This window comes from Lepidochelys kempii, chromosome 8, assembly GCF_965140285.1.
Source record: "Lepidochelys kempii isolate rLepKem1 chromosome 8, rLepKem1.hap1, whole genome shotgun sequence".
NCBI lineage: Eukaryota > Metazoa > Chordata > Testudines > Cheloniidae > Lepidochelys > Lepidochelys kempii.
Window position 1 is genome coordinate 87,079,498 of NC_136387.1, and position 19,118 is coordinate 87,098,615.

General features: G+C 39.9%; 1 protein-coding gene across 1 annotated transcript in view; it reads left to right on the plus strand.

Annotated features, from left to right (window-relative positions):
• LRRC40 (leucine rich repeat containing 40) overlaps positions 1-18,193 on the plus strand; it is a 37,440-nt gene extending 19,247 nt beyond the window's left edge. The window contains exons 9-15 of the mRNA XM_073357353.2: positions 1,813-1,858; positions 4,000-4,108; positions 5,768-5,875; positions 8,629-8,739; positions 11,453-11,530; positions 14,411-14,596; positions 17,423-18,193. Coding sequence (XP_073213454.2) covers positions 1,813-1,858; positions 4,000-4,108; positions 5,768-5,875; positions 8,629-8,739; positions 11,453-11,530; positions 14,411-14,596; positions 17,423-17,528 — 744 coding nt within the window. The 3' untranslated portion in view covers positions 17,529-18,193. The remainder of the gene's footprint in view (positions 1-1,812; positions 1,859-3,999; positions 4,109-5,767; positions 5,876-8,628; positions 8,740-11,452; positions 11,531-14,410; positions 14,597-17,422) is intronic.
• Positions 18,194-19,118: the final 925 nt, after the last annotated feature.

Sequence of the window (19,118 nt, forward strand, 5' to 3'; positions counted from 1 at the left end):
AGAAGGTCATCTAGTCCAACCCCCTGCTCAAAGCAGGACCAATTCCCAGTTAAATCATCCCAGCCAGGGCTTTGTCAAGCCTGACCTTAAAAACCTCTAAGGAAGGAGATTCTACCACCTTCCTAGGTAACGCATTCCAGTGTTTCACCACCCTCTTAGTGAAAAAGTTTTTTCCTAATATCCAATCTAAACCTCCCCCACTGCAACTTGAGACCATTACTCCTCGTTCTGTCATCTGCTACCATTGAGAACAGTCTAGAGCCATCCTCTTTGGAACCCCCTTTCAGGTAGTTGAAAGCAGCTATCAAATCCCCCCTCATTCTTCTCTTCTGCAGGCTAAACAATCCCAGCACCCTCAGCCTCTCCTCATAAGTCATGTGTTCCAGACCCCTAATCATTTTTGTTGCCCTTCGCTGGACTCTCTCCAATTTATCCACATCCTTCTTGTAGTGCGGGGCCCAAAACTGGACACAGTACTCCAGATGAGGCCTCACCAATGTCGAATAGAGGGGAACGATCACGTCCCTCGATCTGCTCGCTATGCCCCTACTTATACATCCCCAAATGCCATTGGCCTTCTTGGCAACAAGGGCACACTGCTGACTCATATCCAGCTTCTCGTCCACTGTCACCCCTAGGTCCTTTTCCGCAGAACTGCTGCCTAGCCATTCGGTCCCTAGTCTGTAGCTGTGCATTGGGTTCTTCCGTCCTAAGTGCAGGACCCCTACATGATTCCAATTTCCCCACTCCCATTCCCTGTTCCCATTTCCCCCTTTAGCAAAACATGATTCCAATTTCCTTACTCCCATTCCCTCTTCCCATCTCTCCCACCCACACACCCATCCACTCACTCACTTCCTGATTGACTGCAGACTATATAGTAAAACTTGAGTTCTGCTTTGCTATACCTTAACCAATCATTTTCCTGAAATTTAACTAACCAATCCTAACCTATTGTAACATGATTATGTAACCAATTATATCCCACCACCTTAATTAGTTTACACCCAGCAAAATTAATTATACAGCAGACGGGAACACTCACAGAATCAGACAGAGATTACGCAGACAAACAATAGCAAAGTGGGAACTATAATGACAAAACAATACAGAAGTGAGGATTTCACATCCCAGCTATTGATAAGTGAGTTCTTGCCAGACAGATGCTATCTTGCCAGACAGATGCTATCAAACTAAGTTTCCTTTTACATTTTCTAGGCACTTCCCTTTCTCTGGAGGTGATAGGCACTATCAGGACAGGATTGTATTCCTAACAGCCCAATAGCACCTTATTTCAATGTGACTAGTTTGGAATGTGGGGATGTGACCATTCACTTCCCAGTTTATGGTTGCGTCTGTTGCTTAGCCAAAGGCCTTAATCTAAGAACAGGGCCTCAGACTGTCATAGTAAGAGAAGGACCATTCACTGGCAGACAGTGATTTTGATTCTTTCTTTTATACCTCTAACTAGCCAAGTGATAAGAATACACCTAAATTCTTCGAGTACAGGCCTTTACAGACAGGCCTGAATATCTATATCCTAACAACTGACATTCCCCCCCCCCCCAAATTAGCCTGAGACAGATACCAGACATGGAAATCTTCAGCCCAAATGGTTAAAGTTTTTGTCAAAGTTGATAATCAACTGAAAACATGATCTTATAGTGGGAAGTGTCAGGCAACCTTAATAACATGCAGTGCTATGAGCTTTCCCTACAATACTGACTCTTTACATTCATTGTTTCTAATAAAACTACAGAAATACTGATTCACAGGTGCTTTTATCTTCATGTTTTTTCTCTGCATTTTTAGAAAGGCACCCAAGAACTCCTGAAGTATCTGAGAAGCAAAATCCAAGGTACAGGATTACTTTGCAATATATGTTGAAAGAAGAGACTTTTTTTTTTTTTTTTAAACTGTTGTGGCTTCAAATGCATTAGAACTTAGAACAGTTGCCCTGGTTATCTTGTCCAATTCTCCTAATATGATTAGCAGTGCTCTTTTCCCACAACAATTTGCTGTTATAATTTAACACTGATGTTCCTTTTCTCATTTTCACAGAGGATGACACAAATTTGACTATATCCAAATAATAAGAATTTGTTCTGGGGTATTTAGAATAATGATAATTTAAATTGCTTTCCTCTTGTGGCCGTATGAGTTTATGACCTCTAAACTCTGCATAAGGAATTCAGATTCTTCTGAACCTCCTAGTTACCTACATCCTGCAGTTCACCATTTTTAAGATCCTTCATCTGCCCAGTGGTTTGATCGTACAGTGTGAAATGCTGATCCTCTATTTGAGTGTTAATTGTACTTGCAAAATAACATTACCCAGGGATTACAAATTTAAACTGCCCAAGGTAGGTGTCTGTGTAGGTGAGTCTGCCTTAAATAATCTTTTATGACATGAGGACTTATTTTAGCTAATTAAGAACATAAACGGTATTTTTGGATTGCCTGAAACGAGAAGGGAAAAAATAGATTATGATAAATGTTGTTCAAATCCATCTGAACTGGCTTCTCCCCATTTAGTAGTTTATTTCCATTAACAATGTTGTGGCTAACATAAAAATCTTAAACTAGTGAATTAGATTGAATGTTTCAGGAGAGTTATTTCTCTGGAAGCCAGTTTGATATTTTAGTGGGGTACTTTCCCCTTATCTTGAATAGAGAAAACTGATTTGATCTTGGAAGATATAGATGCTACATTTGAATATAGCCTCTACTACTCTGGATAGGAGAGTCAAAAAGCTATGTAATAGTATGAAAGAACCTGGATAAAATTTTCAAAAGCACCTAAGTGAAAAATAAGAAAATAGATTGGGGGGATGGGAACTAAGCCCGCCCTAGCCCTAGCCCACCCCACTGCCTATGCTTGTTTCTGCTCTTTTCAAGAGAGAAAAACAATGAACCTTTCCACCCTATCCAGAATTTCTCAGGATCTTTCATTTAAATATCTCTGTTATAAAGCTAATGGAAAAAATATGGTGGTATGCCTGAAAACAAATTAAATTTTCTAGTTATTTGGTTTATATGGTAAATAGATATATAGAAATAAATTACTTCATACACTTAAGAATTTAGAGAAACTTTCTCTATTTAATGTAGAAGGGGCCTTGGTAGCATATAGCCTGAGCATAGCTGTTTGAATACACATACTCAGGACCATTTTTCCTTCTAGTATAATACCTTTCACTGACTATGTATGGCTGATTTATTCCTTTTTATAATGTGTTTATCTCTTTGCACCAGAAGATGGCGGTATTAAACAATCAGTTCAGTGCCTTGTACAGGGTTGCACATGGCTTTTGAAATGTCAGGTTCTTCAATATTGTCCTGAAAAATTAAATCCTAGTACTAACTGCGTAAAGTGAGTATGGATATAAGTAGTTTATCAGACTCACTTAGTTTATATAGAGACACTAGGGTGTAGATGATAAAGTTATACTTACACTTATTGCAATATCTAAGTATGAGATCTGAGAGCTAGATAAACTGATGACTGCAGCAGTCCTGTTCCATAGAAATTTGGCTTGAAAAATAATGCATTTTGTTGTTTTTGACCCCTTTGAAGTAAAAGCATGACTGGATGTGTTAATCTATATCTGCTCCCATACATTTTTTCATAAGTGGTGCTTAAAATCTGTATAGTTTCCTTTTTTAGTGGAAATTAGGTTTAGAATATAGTTGTATTTTCTGACAGATTCTTACACTAACCCACGGGTACATTGAGTCTTAAAGCCTGTTGCTGCAGCTCCATACATGCACAGTTACAGATCTGGATTCTTTAATCCTCTGGATTTACTAGAGAGATACATTCCAGACTGTTCTCTAACCACTGACACCATTTTCCTCAAGATGACAGATAACAAACAGTAGGAACTCTAGAGAGAGGGGTACTACATGTGTGCTTATACGAGTGTTAACATTTATTAAACGCTGGTTTTTTTGGGGTTTTTTTGGTTTTTTTTACATGTATGGTTATGTTTTCTCTAGATGATACAACTAGCCTGAATGAGGGGTCTCCTGTGACAGCCATGACTCTTCCAAGTGAGTCAAGGATTAACATTCATGCCATAACTGCATTAAAAGTATTAGAATATAGGTATGTGTTTCACAAGGCTATCTATTTCTAGAACTGTAAGAATACTTTCTTGTTTTACATTTCCTTTGTTTTCAGACTCTCAGTGCTTGAGCTGGTCAAAATATTTTTGACGAAACTTTTTTCTGTCAAAAAACATTGTTTTGTCAAAACTGAAACATTTTGTGGAAATGTATCAGTTCGGAAAAAAAATTCATCAAGAAGATTTCTTAGATCAAGACAGCCAGAGTCCCAGGCACTCATTCAGAACTGCCCAGTGATTAGGACACACACCTAGGAAGTGTGGGTATGTCTACACTGCAATTAGACACCCATGGTTGGCCCATGTTAGCTGACAGGCTCATGGTGCTCAGGCTGCAGGGCTGTTTAATTGCGGTGTAGACGTTTTTGGCTTGGGCTGCAGCCTGAGCTCTGGGACTCTCTGACCTTGCAGGTCCTAGAGCCCAGTCTCTATCCAGAGCCTGGGACATCTACACTTCAGTTAAATAGCCCTTTAGCCCAAGTCTTGTGAGCCTGAGTCAGCTGTCGCAGGCAGCCATGGGTTTTTAATTGCAGTGTAGACATACCCTGGGAGACCAAAGTTCAAGTCCCTGCTCCAAACCAGGCAGGACTTGAGCCTCGATCACTCACATCCCAGGTAAGGGTCCTGGCCACCACTCTATTGTCTATTTTGGTGTGTGTGTCTCTCTTTGTCTCTCACACAGGTTTTTTTGTGAAAAATTCAGGTTTCATTTTCGTTCCAGCTGGGAATGAAAATAAATTCCAAAACCTCTAACATTTTTGCAAGGCAGAATTCTTGTATTCTGGTCAGCCCTATATGGTGTGCCAGCCCTATATGGTGCATCCCAGACCTGCGGAGATCCTAAACTCTTGCACATCCTGGTATTGCTTCTGTATCTTTTTATTTTGCGTGCCCTGTAACCAGCATGGTAGAGTTTCTTTAAAGCTCACTGAAATGTTAATGCATCAGACACTTTTAGCACCTGTTATCAGATCTCAAGTGTTTTAGAAACATGAAGAAATTACCCTCCCAAAACCCCTTTGTGGTTTGTAAGGAATCTCTTCAACTACTTTTGGAAATGGAAGCAATGCTTCACAGGTTAGGCGAAGAAGTGGAAAAAATACCACATCCATTGGAAACTGCAGGTGTGCGCACAATGTAATTATTGGAGCTGGAATAGGACCAGAACAATAGGGTTAATGCCCTTTTTCTAATGAAAAGTGCCATGGGATCTTTAATTACCACAAATGTTCAGAAATTCAGCTTTATTTCTCATCTGAAAGATAACAACTCTAGCATCAGGGACCCTGTGGCACTATACTGGGGCATTGGTTGTGAGGTAAGAGTGACACCTGGGTAGTCCCAGCATCTTTTCCTCCAGCACTTACATGTTTGAGGTATTGATCTGGCCTAAGACTGCTTATCTTTTAAGGTCTGACAACAGGTCAGGATCACAGCATGAGGTGATAAAATTGCCTATGCACGAGGTACCATGGCACCATGTTCTGATAGCCTTCGGGTTAAGCGGAATTCAAAAACATCCACATTTCAGTACATTTTTCTGTTGATTATCTTCTAAAAGAGGAAGAATGTCCAGTTAATGAAGAGAGAATAATTGACATGTTCATGTTACTCTGCTAAATAAGATGCTTTTTGTTTAGTGAGAAACGAGCAGCTGTGATTCCTGATGAAATATTTAATGCAGTCGGAAGCAATTCTGTCACTACTGTAAACTTCAGCAAGAATCAGCTGAATGAAATTCCAAAAAGGTACAGTTGCTCCTTGGTAGATGTCATTCCATATCCTAATAATTCTTTTCTCTCTTTGTCCCTCTGCAATGTATTAAAATGTTGTTTTTAACCTTGTTGCCAAGAACATTTACTCCATATCTTAATTTCTACTTCAAGATGTATTTTATGTTATGATGCTATGAATAAGGGAATTGCACCTTTTCTTAAAAAGGACTTTGCTTATTCCGAGTAGCGTGCAGGTATTTGACCTAGATGCTAGTTGTAGGTGAAAGAAGCATAGCTAGGAGAAGATATGGCTGAGTAATACTTTCATTACCCACATGCGTGTGTGTGTGTGTTTTTATTTTTTTGCTTTGCTAAGTGTTGTTGAAACAAATGAGGGGATACTTCAGTGACACTTCACATAATAAAAATACAGTACAGCCAGTTGACCAGTTTGTTGAATCTGTAGGATTGTTCATTGTTATCACCACAAAGTGGTTCACCTTTTCCTATCCAAAGAAATAATTTGTGTGGATCCAGTGCTTTGAGAGCTGACAGCTGTGTGCTATAGATGAGGTCCAACTTAAAATGCAACTTTTGCAGGTACTTCAGTTTAGTGTTTCCTGCAAGCATAAATAATTTCAACATTTTCCCCCCTTCAGTGATAGTCTGGCAGACTCTCCAAGCATGAAACCACTAGTACTGTAGCACTAGATATTATTGGGCTTCATTCTACCTCAATGGAAGTCCATGCAAAGCATTGCAATAACTTTAGTGGGAGCAACACAGTCTTTTATTTGTAAAGCACTTAAGAGTGTGCTGTACTAGATAAAAAGGAAGATATGATCCCTGCCCCAAGGAGATGACAGACTAAACAGACGACATAAGAATGCGCTTAATTCTAATTTATTTAATAGCACAGAGATATCTTTTTTACAACATGAGTTACTGCTTGTGGGCCTCAAGAAAGAAGTGAGTTTTCAGGAGGGATTTGAATTAAGATATTCTAACCTGATGCTGAACAGGGGAGCTGAGAGCTACTGAAATTGACTCCCCTATCTGGCACAATATCCTTGTGGCTCAAGCTAGGAGCCACAGATCAGAACTGCCAAGCTATCATCCATGCAGTGAGGCAGAGATGAACAGTCAGGAAGAGAGCCCACCCAAGGGAAGGAGGAGCCACAATCCTGATTAGGGCTACAGTAAAATAAAAAATATTATCTGGTAAGAAGAACACCTATCCTTGCATTCTGACAAACAGAGTATATAAGCTGCAGTACCTAGACACCCAAAAATGTGAACGAAATAACATTCGCTCTTGGTTCTATATGTTAGCTAGTTTCTTGCTGTTATACTGTATTTTGCATACATACCACAGTTTTGATCTTGCAGTCCTTATTCAAACAAAAATTATCTTAAATGGGAATTTCACTTGAGTAGAAGCTGTTGAATTGAGCGCTGCATGAATGCTTATAAACTCTTCTGGGAAGGGACCATCTGACATCTATTCATATGTTTGTACAGCCCTAGCACAATAAGGCTGTGATCCTAACTGGGGTCTCGAAGCAACACTGTAATATAAATATATAATAATCATATATGCCTGCATGTCTGTACATAGACCTGTTATTTATTTGTATTGCACTAGTGCCCAGGAGCCATTATAATGGATTAGGACTCCATTGTACTAGGCTCTGAACAAAAACAAATACAACTGATAGGGACAGTCATTTTGTTCTATTTCCTAAACGAAACTCTCTCTTCAATGCAAGTGTATTCCTAGAATTCTGTAGAAAAATCAGTTCATTAAACCAGTGTTTGTGTCTGTGTGTAAACAGCCCCATTTGTTTAGTCACTGTATTAAAGATTGCGGGAGGAAGGTGTAGGTGAACCATGTATGTGAATAGCTGCTTGACAGGAAGGAATTTCAGGAGAAATCACAATTTGGAGAGATGAATACTCTGCATGTTAATTACCTTCCTTATTGGTTAAAGTAAGGCCTTAATCTGTGGGATTTCAATTAACTTCATGAACTTCCAAATAGTTCCACATCAGTGTCCAAAATTATCTCAGCACACTGCTTACAAGAGGAACAAATACAATGTTCTCTGTAATTCACAATAATGATTCAATGAAACAGAAATGAAAGACTGGAATTTAATTTCAACATTGAAACAAGCTATTGCATTTCATTGTGGCTAATAAGAAGAGTGACTCTTCGGTGCCTTTTTAGTAAAACAGCATTTACAGTGTGGAAGTTAACCGTGAAAGTCCAGTCTGTTTTTGCCACAGCTTTCTGAAATATTTTGTTTCCTGACTGCACTTTAATAGTAAACCCTGACATTTGGATGAGTGAGGGCAACCTTAGAAAGTTAACTGTGGGCTTTTGTCTTGGCGTTAAAATATAAGCCTCAAGGACAGTCCACTTGCATAAGTGCATCTCCCATTATTTTCCTCTTGCCAACACTGCCACTGAAATCCCAAAGAGCACAGAAAATACCTGATGTATCAATGAAAGTTCCATAAAAAGAAAGTTGATTTTTATAAATTACACACGCAATAAAAAGGGAGGTTTCAGAGTAGCAGCCATGTTAGTCTGTATTCGCAAAAAGAAAAGGAGTACTTGTGGCACCTTAGACCCTAACAAATTTATTTGAGCATAAGCTTTCGTGAGCTACATGCTCAAATAAATTTGTTAGTCTCTAAGGTGCCACAAGTACTCCTTTTCTTTTTAATAAAAAGGGAGATGTTTTACTCAAGTAAGAAACTTTATTTGTAATGGGTTGCAGGATTGTGGAGCTGAAAGAATCAGTCTGTGATGTCAATCTTGGCTTCAATAAGCTCTCCTCCATTTCCCTGGAGCTCTGTGTACTTCATAAATTGACATACTTGGATATCAGGTTTGTGATGTTTTGCTGGACTTTCTTTTAGAGTAATTTCTTTTCATGCCTTTTTAAACCATCTCTTGGTACAGTATTGCGGTACAGTATTGCAGTACTGCAATAATCTTTAATTTTCCTAATTGTTTCTTTGATGGTTGAACAGTTGGCAGGCTTGGAGTTGGATGGTGATCAGGTAGTCTAAACCTAATCATTGAAAATTGATCAAGTGGGCAAGCTCTAAGTAAATAAGACATGATCTGTCTGAAATGCTCTGCATCAGGGATGTAAAGGCTCTCATGAAGTTTAAGTGACTCTGAGAAAAGAGCCTTAAGGGCAGTTGTGACAGCAGTACCAAACAGTTATTCTCTCTGAGCATTACTCCTGGGACAATTCTGCGGCACTGCGTACTCGCAGAAAACACTCCTCTTGCAGAATTCCTGTGCTTCCCTGCAGAAAACAGCAGGGAAGCAAAGGGAAGCCATGTGGGGGTACGACCATGGGTGCAGTTTTTTGAGGGGGGATTGCCCCCCCAGCAGAGGCGAGGCGTGGGGGAACACACAGGGTTACATGCCACTGGCTCCCCCTCCCCCCATTTCTACAAGTGCAGAGCTGCCCAGCTGAAGGAGGCTGTGTGGGCTCCTCTGACTCTGCAGCTCATCGCTGCCTCCTGGGTTCTAGTGCCAGTCAAGCTCTTCCTTGCTAGGAGCCTTCCTCTTTTCTCTGCAACGGTGAGTGCCCGTGGTGGGTGGGGAAAATGAGGGAAGGGGGTGAGAGGGTGGGGGTAAGAGGCAGTGGGGAAGGAAGGGCGGGGTGGAATAGGACAGGGGGAGGGGAATGTGGGAGTGAGGCATAGGTGCTGGAACTAGCAGTGCGGGGGTGCTGCCGCATCCCCTGGCTTGAAGTGGTTTCCATTATATACAGGCTTTACAGCTTGGTTCAATGGCTTTCAGCACCCCTGGAGTGAGGGGAGGAGGATGAGGCATGGGGTAGTGGGGGAGGGAGATGAGATGGGGAAGAAAAGGTGATAGGGAAATCACGGGGGGAAGTGGGAGCCCAGCATGCAGAGTCCCCTGAGCAGCAGCTGGGGCTCCCCCATTAAGCAGGCCCATCGAACCCTCACCCTGACAAGCCCCACCCCCCTACACCCCTCCTGACAAGCTCCACCCCCCAGACATCCACCCTACTGAGCCTCAACCAGCTACACCTTGACCCCCATCCCATCAACCCCACTCCTCCAGCATTCAGATCCTCCTCTGAGCTCCCCACAGCAACACCCCGACCCCCCTCCCCCGCTGAGCCCCAACCACCTTCACCTGGATCCCTTGCAGACTCCCATTGCCCTTGCACCTGGAACCCCTCCTCCCAACAAGCCCCGTTGCAGCCATATCTACCACTGAACCGCCCGCATCCAGATTTCCCCCACAGAAACTTCTCACCCCACACCTGGATCCCCCCATGATAAGCCCATCCACCCTTGGATTCTGCTGGGCTGAGCCTGCCCATTCACACCTGGTGCACCTGGCACAGAAGGGGCTGGGCTCCAGGATGTTTCTGGGCCAGGCCCGACCCTTGCACTGTGTCAGGGTTGGGTGCAGCCTCACTGCCAAGTCCCTGTACCGGGGGAGGTGGGAGCTTCAGGGTGATCTCCCACCTCAATGCAGCCAGTGGCCTGTGCTCCGCACTGCCATGCTGGAGCCACATTTATTTATTGACAAGTAAAATCTGCAGAATTTTAAAATATTCTGGGCAAAATTTTTATTTTTTTGGTGCAGAATTCCCTCAGGACTAGAGATTAATAAGCTTGGAGTGTGTCCTGGGGCAACTATATTTGTAGTGGCTTCAGTAACTTCCAGTAGGCTCCTTATTGTTATTCAGATGGATACATTTAATCTCCATAACTTCTCAGGGTGTTCATTCAAGGTGGTAGAATTGTCATTGGCACTTGTTACCAGGGTATAGGGCAAAGTGAAAAGTAGCCAGACACAGCAGCTTGCATTGGCTTAGTTAAATTAAAACAAGTTGGCTTAAATGTATGTGCTGCTGAAGAGGGAGGAAGAGTTAGACTGCAAGTTGCAGGGATGGGTAAGACCATGTGAGGTGGCTGATGGTGAGGGAACCAGGCTGAGTGCCCCAGGAAGGGAGTGAGGGCAGATTGGTTACTCTAAGACTGTGCAACATTTAATGGCCCTCAGTGATTGGTCCCCCTTACTTGAGTACTATATATGAAATGGCCCATTTTTTTCTCCTCAACCCCCCTTTCTCTTCTCATTTAAGAAGCTCCTGAAAACCTTTTAAGAAAGAGGGTGGATTTGGGCAATGTCATTGTATGTATGTTCTATGTTAGAGGTGGGGTGGGGGATGCCAGCTCTTTGCACACTTTGACTGAAATGTTCTGAACTGTAACTACATGTGGTTTTAGTCCATAAGTTCCTTGGGGGGTTCTTTATAGGTCACACTGACCATTGTACAGTGCTGGGTACACCTTACGGTACTATATAAATGCTATATTGAAATTATGGCGGTGACCTGATTACAATCAAATGCTAAAGAAAGAAAGATTTCAATGCCCATCTGTACTGACTGTGGTTTTGGCATACCCACGAGGCAGTTGACTGGTTTAGCATGTTGTTAGTAACATCAGCTCAAGGACAGACTAGCAAATTTTGCTTTCTGGAAAACCTTAAATTTGCTAAAGATTAGTAAATGCTGCTTTTCTTTGTTTACAATTCAGAAATAACTTTTTGACATCTTTACCTGAGGAAATGGAAGCTCTGATAAGACTGCAAATAATAAATCTTTGCTTTAATAGGTAAGTACCCTTGCAGATAGACCTGTTAACATATAATGAGAATTAGTCAAAGACCATCATGTGGTAATCCTCTTTGTGTTTTTGAAGCAATGTGCATGGGAGAATAAAAATGGCAATGCTTCTCCCTCCTCAGTACTACTGAGCCTGTTCATATTAGGGTTCTGATTCTGCCAGTGGAGAAGTTTTGTTTCCAAGTCACTAATGAAAACAATGGTGAATAATTTGAGATGTTAGTTACCTCCTTTCATTGTTTTTTTCAGTGAGAAAAACACCTTTTTCCTGCTTTCCCAGCCTCAGTAATGTTCAATGTTTAAATGTTCAAAGCATTCTGCAAATATGTTAACTAAGGAACGGGGTTGCATGTCTTATTTAAGCAAGTGCAAGTGTTCTTTTCTTCCATCTGCTGATAATTAACACAGGAATATTCTGTCACTGATGCTGGGATGGGGGCACCTGATAGGAAAAATACTCTGTACTTGTGATTTTTTTTTTTTTTAAAGGGTGTCTGTGGGTATTTTTGAGGGTTTCCTGCCCAGTCACTGGCTTCATCCTGTTTCAGTGATAGACATTTCTTGTAAAATCCTGGCCCTACTGAAGTCAATGGAGGTTTTGACAATAGGGCCAGAATTTCACACTTCATATTTTACCAGCGATAAAGGTTTCCAGACCTGGGCTATCTACCAAAGCCTTTCATTTTCTTGACTCATAATGAGCTTGCATCTCCCAGTTTTAGTTAGTGGTGCCTCATGGTTTTAGGGAGAAACTACTTATCATGATTTGGAGCAGGCTTGAACATTTGGCACCATTGCCAACGAGAACTTTTCAGGGCAAACTGCTTCTTACCAAGTGTAAACACAAACTCCTGCCCAGCTTGTTGTCTGTTTGGCAGGAAACAATGTGTGAAAGTATAGATTTTGATTCCTTTCACAAATGGCATTGCTTGGTGCTGGTTAGTTTAATATAATTTTCAGCCCATTTAAAAAAGGGTCAGTTTTACAAGAAAATATAAATTGTCCCTTGTGCCTGTTCCAGGTTTTTTCATTGAAACCATATGTAAATTTGCTTGAACGTATCAAAGTCGACACTTTGCTGGATCAGGCCCTATGTGAACAGTGTGTAAGGGAACTTTCTTCAGTAGCTGATACATACCCGGTACTAGGCTGTCATTCATAGAGATGCTAGCTTTCTCTGCCTATGCTGGTGCCAATTGAGGCCAAACTTTTAAAGCAGTTTACAAAGCACAATGGGATTTATCGGCATATACTCTTTTGCATGCACCGTATGGTGCTTATTTTTCAAAGAACTTATTGCTGCAGCAAATGGCTGGTGCTTGCAGGGAGCAATATATGTCACTGGTTTCCTGAGACATAGTTGTTATTTAGTAATAATCAGAGCTAGTTTTATATTTATAATAGTGATTTAAATAGATTCTGATTCATATTTATTCTCTTTCTAATTCCCATCTCATTTGAATGCTGCAGAGAATGGCAGGCCCCTCCTGCCTTTGCTAGTGATTCCTTGCTCCAGGAGTCACAGCAATACATGTGGCTAAACCCAGTGGCTGGCTCCATTGCTCCAATCAAGCTGTTTGTTTCCAAAAAGCTATGCTTAAAGTTTTTTAAAAAACAGTCTCTCCCAAAGCACCCCCCTCCCCTTGTCTCTGGCCACCATGGCTGCAGTGAGACTCTTGAAAATGTTGCCATTAAAAGAGCAGAATAAAAACTGTGAGTGGGAAGAAAGAGACCCCTCCCCCCCCTAAAAAGCACCCCCATTGTGAACTCTGATTAGGTCTGTAACATCTTAGTGTTTTCCAGCAAGAAAAAAATGAATAGAATTCTGTGGAGTGGAAGTAATTTTCCTTTCACTAAGACAATCAACAGCATTCTGTTTAACACAGGATTGTTATAATTGCGTTTTTTTTTTTTTTTTTTTTTAATGACTAAGTGAAGATCCGTTTTGGTTTTAAGCAGTATTGAAGGTTCTTCCTGTATTAATATTTAAAAGGAAAACACTCTTTTTGGAACTAAATCTTGCCTGTGTCTTAATTAATGAAAACAAGCTGTGAAAATGGGGTGATTTAGTTTTTTGCCAAATCACTGGGTGCTATGCATTATGCTAGAAATACAGCTGTTAGTATTTAGCAGTACAAGTAACAAAGCTTCTACTTAATTTCTTTGTGCCATGGACCAGAAACATGGTGTCTGTAAATGCAGGGCTCTTGTTTTAATATAGAAAGTGGTCATAAGTATGGTGGGATTTGGGGTGGGTGGTTGTTGGTATCTGAATGGTGACAATTTTTCATTGGTATAAAACAAGCAGGGTTAAGGTTGGGGAATGTAATGAATATGTTTACAGGAACTGTTAGCTCAGACTGTAGGAGGAATATGTCCAGCTGACATCATTCCTGTGTTCAGTTTTACAAAATGAGTGCTGCCGGCCTTTTGTTCTCTGTCACATGAGCACTGAGCAGTCATCATGCAAATTATATTCTGCTTTTATGTTTGTCAAGTAGACTAATCAGTATTACTGCCACCCTCCCAAAAATGCACCTTTAATGAGTGATTATTATTAAACAAACTCAGTTAAATCTAGTCTTTCACCTCACTGTTATTTGTTTTAAGAAAAGGAGTACTTGTGGCACCTTAGAGACTAACCAGTTTATTTGAGCATGAGCTTTCGTGAGCTACACTGTAGCTCATGAAAGCTTATGCGCAAATAAATTGGTTAGTCTCAAAGGTGCCACAAGTACTCCTTTTCTTTTTGCGAATACAGACTAACACGGCTGTTACTCTGAAACCTGTTACCTGTTTTGTTATCCATTTTGTATGTCTATGTTTCTGATTTGATTCCTTAAGTGAATTTATTTTCATTTTTTGGTAGGTTTAAAATATTTCCCAATGTTCTTTATCGCATCCCAACACTTGAAACTATCCTACTCAGTAACAATCAGGTTGGATCTATCGACCCTCTGCAAATAAGGAAGATGGACAAGCTTGGCACCTTAGACCTTCAGAATAATGACCTCCTTCAAGTGCCACCAGAACTTGGAAACTGCGTAAATCTTAGGTGACTTTTTTTTTAAAACTGCACAATAACTTTTGATTTTGATGACTGTTTTTTAGGCCTTTTTTTTTTTAGTTACAAGGAAAATGGTAGAGTAACTGTGTACTTGTATGTTGGTCTAAATTCATAAAATGCCTGACCTCTAGTCATCAACTGTGAAGCAGCTACAGTTTTTTCATAGTTTCTCCGACTAATTGAGACTAGAGGCAATTTTTGGTTCATGATTTTATTTATCTATTTATTAAACAGAGTAACATGAAAATTATACTTCACATTAGAGGCTAACTCACATTACATAGGGGTATCTGAATGTGGCGTTTGGCCTCGAGCATCAAACTTGGCAGTTAGTCCAACTTTAATAAACCCACAAATTTAAGAAAATTTAGAATTTAGCTGCTGGTCTGTTCTTAACTTGCCTTATCTTTACTTACTTCAGGGATTGTTCATAACAGAGACTCATGTATAATACCCCATTTATTGACATTTGTCCCATGGCTATTTGTTAAAAGACTCACAGTAAGCTGCCCAAAGAGTCTGCACCAAGACTGGTATTTAATATATTGATCAGTGATCAGGAAGGGGGGTGTTAGTAAAGTGGCATCATTTGCAAAGGAGGCAATATTTAGAGTAGACAATTGGAAAAGCCACTGAGGAATTTCATAACAAAGATAGGTGAATGGGCAATGTGATGGCAGATGAATACAGCGGTGACATCTGTATGATAACCCATATTGGAAGGAATAATTTGAACTCCTCAACTACATTCGTAGGTTCTAAATTACTTTGAGCATTCAGGAGAAAGATCTGGGTATAATTGTATAAGCTCCATGAAAATCTCTGCTCATTGTGCTTCAGCACCCCCCCCCCCAAATGTTAAGGTGCATAAAGAATGTGATAGAAAATAACACTGAAAAATTATATGGGCACTTTATAAATTAATTTTAGGTCCTCACCTGGCATACTCTGTTCAGTCCTGCTTGCTCAATCTCAATGTTTATACTAGAGACAAGTCGTTCAGAGATGGGGATTGCAAATTATTAGCGGCATAACAAGGCTTCCTCATTAGGAGAGAATGAAAGATTTGGGACCATTCTGGTTTAGAGAAGAGAGATTTTTAAAAAAAAAAAAAAAAAGTCAAAAAATGATTGTTACAGAGAAGGTAAATTGAGAGCAAATATGTATTTTTTTTCCACAATACAAGATCGGGGGGAGGTGATTAAAGTGGAAGGTAACAAATTTACATTGATAAAAGGAAATGTATGTACACACTAGAGCTGGTCAGGAATTTTTCTACAGAACAGTTTTTGTCAGAAAATGCCAGTTAGTTGAAACCAAAGCTTTTCATGGGAAAGGATGGTTTCAATGAAACTTTCATTGGGAAGGTTTTTAGGTCCAGGGTGCAGGAAGTGAAAAAGAGAGGCCAGTGGTTAGAGCACTCATCTGGGATGGAGGGCATATGCCTGGTTGTGGGAGACCCTAGGTCTCCTCCATGCCAGGTGAGTGCTTTAACCCCCTGGTTAGATTCAGTAGATAACCATTTTGAGAATATAAGCTCTCAAGGTTCAGGGAATAATCCAACCCCTACATGAAAGGGTTGGGATAGAAACTTGCTCTAGGGGCTGGTCATTTCACCACTGTGATGTTACTGGAGTTGACAAAGACAAGAAACTAGACTAAATGGATCACTGGTCTGGCAAGTCCTGTGTTCCTTCTTGGAATTTATTAAATAAAATTTAATTTTTAATATTAAGGTTTTGAAGTCGTACAGGGACAAATAACTTCTTCAATAACCGCTCTTCAGCCTATCACTAGCTTTACCAATTTAAACCATTTTTGTGAATGAAATGGAAATCTCAAGTGGGCAGACAGCTTGTAAACCAAGCTTCGGTTCAGCATTGTTTAAAATGGCCAAGTTATGAACCTTCACACTACTTTTCCCAACAGAAATAGCAGTTGTTCTCTTACCATAGTGGCATAAGTGGGAACCACCTGCGGCAGAACTGATGTGGCTTGAGAAGAGGTGCTGAGTCACCCAAATTTCTCAGAGTAAACAGCATACTTGTTTTTCTGACTCAGGATTTTACAAGTGACTTTGTTTTAGATTTATTGGATAATCACATTTTCAAGAACATGAATGTATGGGCTATGAGACTCTTGCAGACTTATGGAGTGTAATTTTCTAGTGAACTCTAAAACTAGCCTATGTAGCGCTGACAAATGCAGTTCATGATTAGAATTTGAATATGTTAGTTAACACAATAAAAATACATCTTTTTTCCCTATTTATACATGGCCTAAGGATCTGACTTGTTCAGACACAGATCCTAGGTGATGGGGAAGGCTTGATATATGGGAATGTGCTCTGGTGACGGGACTTAAAGGGCCAGTGACTTGTGCTTACCTGAGAGCCTGTGCATAACAACTAAGTTGGGAAAAGGCAACATTGCCATTTAGCATAGCTCAATGCTACAACCAGTTATTCACGTTGATTTTATCATTTATTTTAATAAGCTCTTTTCCCCATCCTGCCCAGTGGCTAGGGGTTTTACTGAAAAAGTGTATGTTCCCCTAAATGTACAGTATTGCAGGGCACATGTGTATATTATGCACATATAACTATCCATCACTACATATGTTGGCATACTGTTAGCACTTGAATTATGCCAATATGAAATAGAGTTGCAGAAATTCATAACATAGTATTACTATTTCATCTTTAAGCAGGATTCTTTTATTTTTCTAAAGAGCCATAAGTGTGCATAATGTATGAATGTGCTGGCACAAGCAAAAGCACTGACAGTAATCATTTTTATTTCTGTACTTCCCCAGGACACTTCTGCTAGAAGGAAATCCATTCCGTACTCCTCGAGCAGCGATTTTGGCAAAAGGAACAGCTGCTGTACTAGAATACCTAAAAAGTCGAATTCCTACTTGATCAGAGTACACTTATTCGTTTGTTAGGCTTATGGATCAAAATACAAGCAAGATTTTTACCATCAGAAACCCAAAGGCCATACACCATTTTAACTGACTTCCTTCCTGTTTGGCAACTATTGACTGCTTTTTCTGTGCATGTTCCCCCCCCCCCCCCAAAAAAAAAAAAAGAAAAAAGCCCATCCGTAAAATCTCACAGATTTTCTTCCAGAGTTGCACAGATCAACATTTCAATTGAAAATACTACAATGCTAATTTTCTTTATTTGTAATGTAGTGATTTCATTGGATACTACCATTAATAAAGGCAATTTTTTTTTTTTTACAATTCAGTTTAAAAAATATGAATTAATTTTAAGAACACTAAAGGGGTTGCATAAAAGGTAAAAAGTAAACTTTCTGATTTTCTTAGGTTTGTATTGTCCATAGCTGTGAGACCAAATGCTTTATAGCATGTGAGCTCTTAATCAAATAGGTAAGTGTTTCACACTGTCTGTCGACTGTTAAATGCCTGAAACCTTAAATAACACAGCAATGCTATAATAATAATGGTAAGGATACAATATGAACTGTGCTACAAAGAGTGTGAAGAATGTGTTTACAAAAGTGATTGACTTCTACTTGTTTAAATAGTAATAAATAAATATTTCCTGTTGGGTGTAAACCATTACCTTTGTTAGTTTAATGTACCAGTCAAGCTCTCTAGCTCAATAACATTTAGATATGCTTGCCATATTACATACAAATGTGTTTGTTCATCCTGGAAATGGCATCTTAAGATGCATCAACACTGGTGGTAAATTTGTAGGGGGATATGTGTGTCAGATCTGAACTGCAATGTAAATGTATATACATTGCTCTTTTTTAGGCTTTTATATGCAACAAATTGTAGCCTAAATCAAAATTGATCCCATGGTGGTTTGCAATGACTTTTCTTTGAACACTTCACTTCCAAACTGTATTGAAGACTGATAGCTGCCACGTTTTTAAGGCCATATTTTCAAGGGAATTCAGTATTGTACTGGAGGTCAGATGGCTTTTAATTCTTACAGACTAAACTACAGAACATACATTAGGAATGGGTGAACATCTCTACCTACCTTGGCTTACAAAAGTAATTTTTCCAAGCCTTTTTCTTCTAATTGCAACCCATTTCCCCCGCCGCCCTGATTGAACTTAAAAGAAAATGAGATCTTATACCTAAAAAGAATCCTGTGCTAATTATTAGGAATAGAAAAGCGACCTCTTGCCACATTCACCCTGCTCATGTCATTAGAAGACAGCTAAAGTTGATATCCTGTATATTATGTATGGTGTGTATAAACTATGCTTTCATTCAACACTTTTCTCTTTCTCCCTTCCCCATCTCTCCTAGCCAACAGCAAAATTAAAAAGCTACTCCAATTAAAAACTTTCAACCCACTGATGGTTGAGTGGGTCCAAAATTAAGACAAAGTAAATCTACCCATCCCTAATGTCTTACATTTAATGAGCACCTTTCATCATAAATTATCACAATACACTGTATATGCAACAGCACTGTAATGTAACTCCTTCTGGAGAGGGAGGACAGCAAACAGCTGGCACATAAC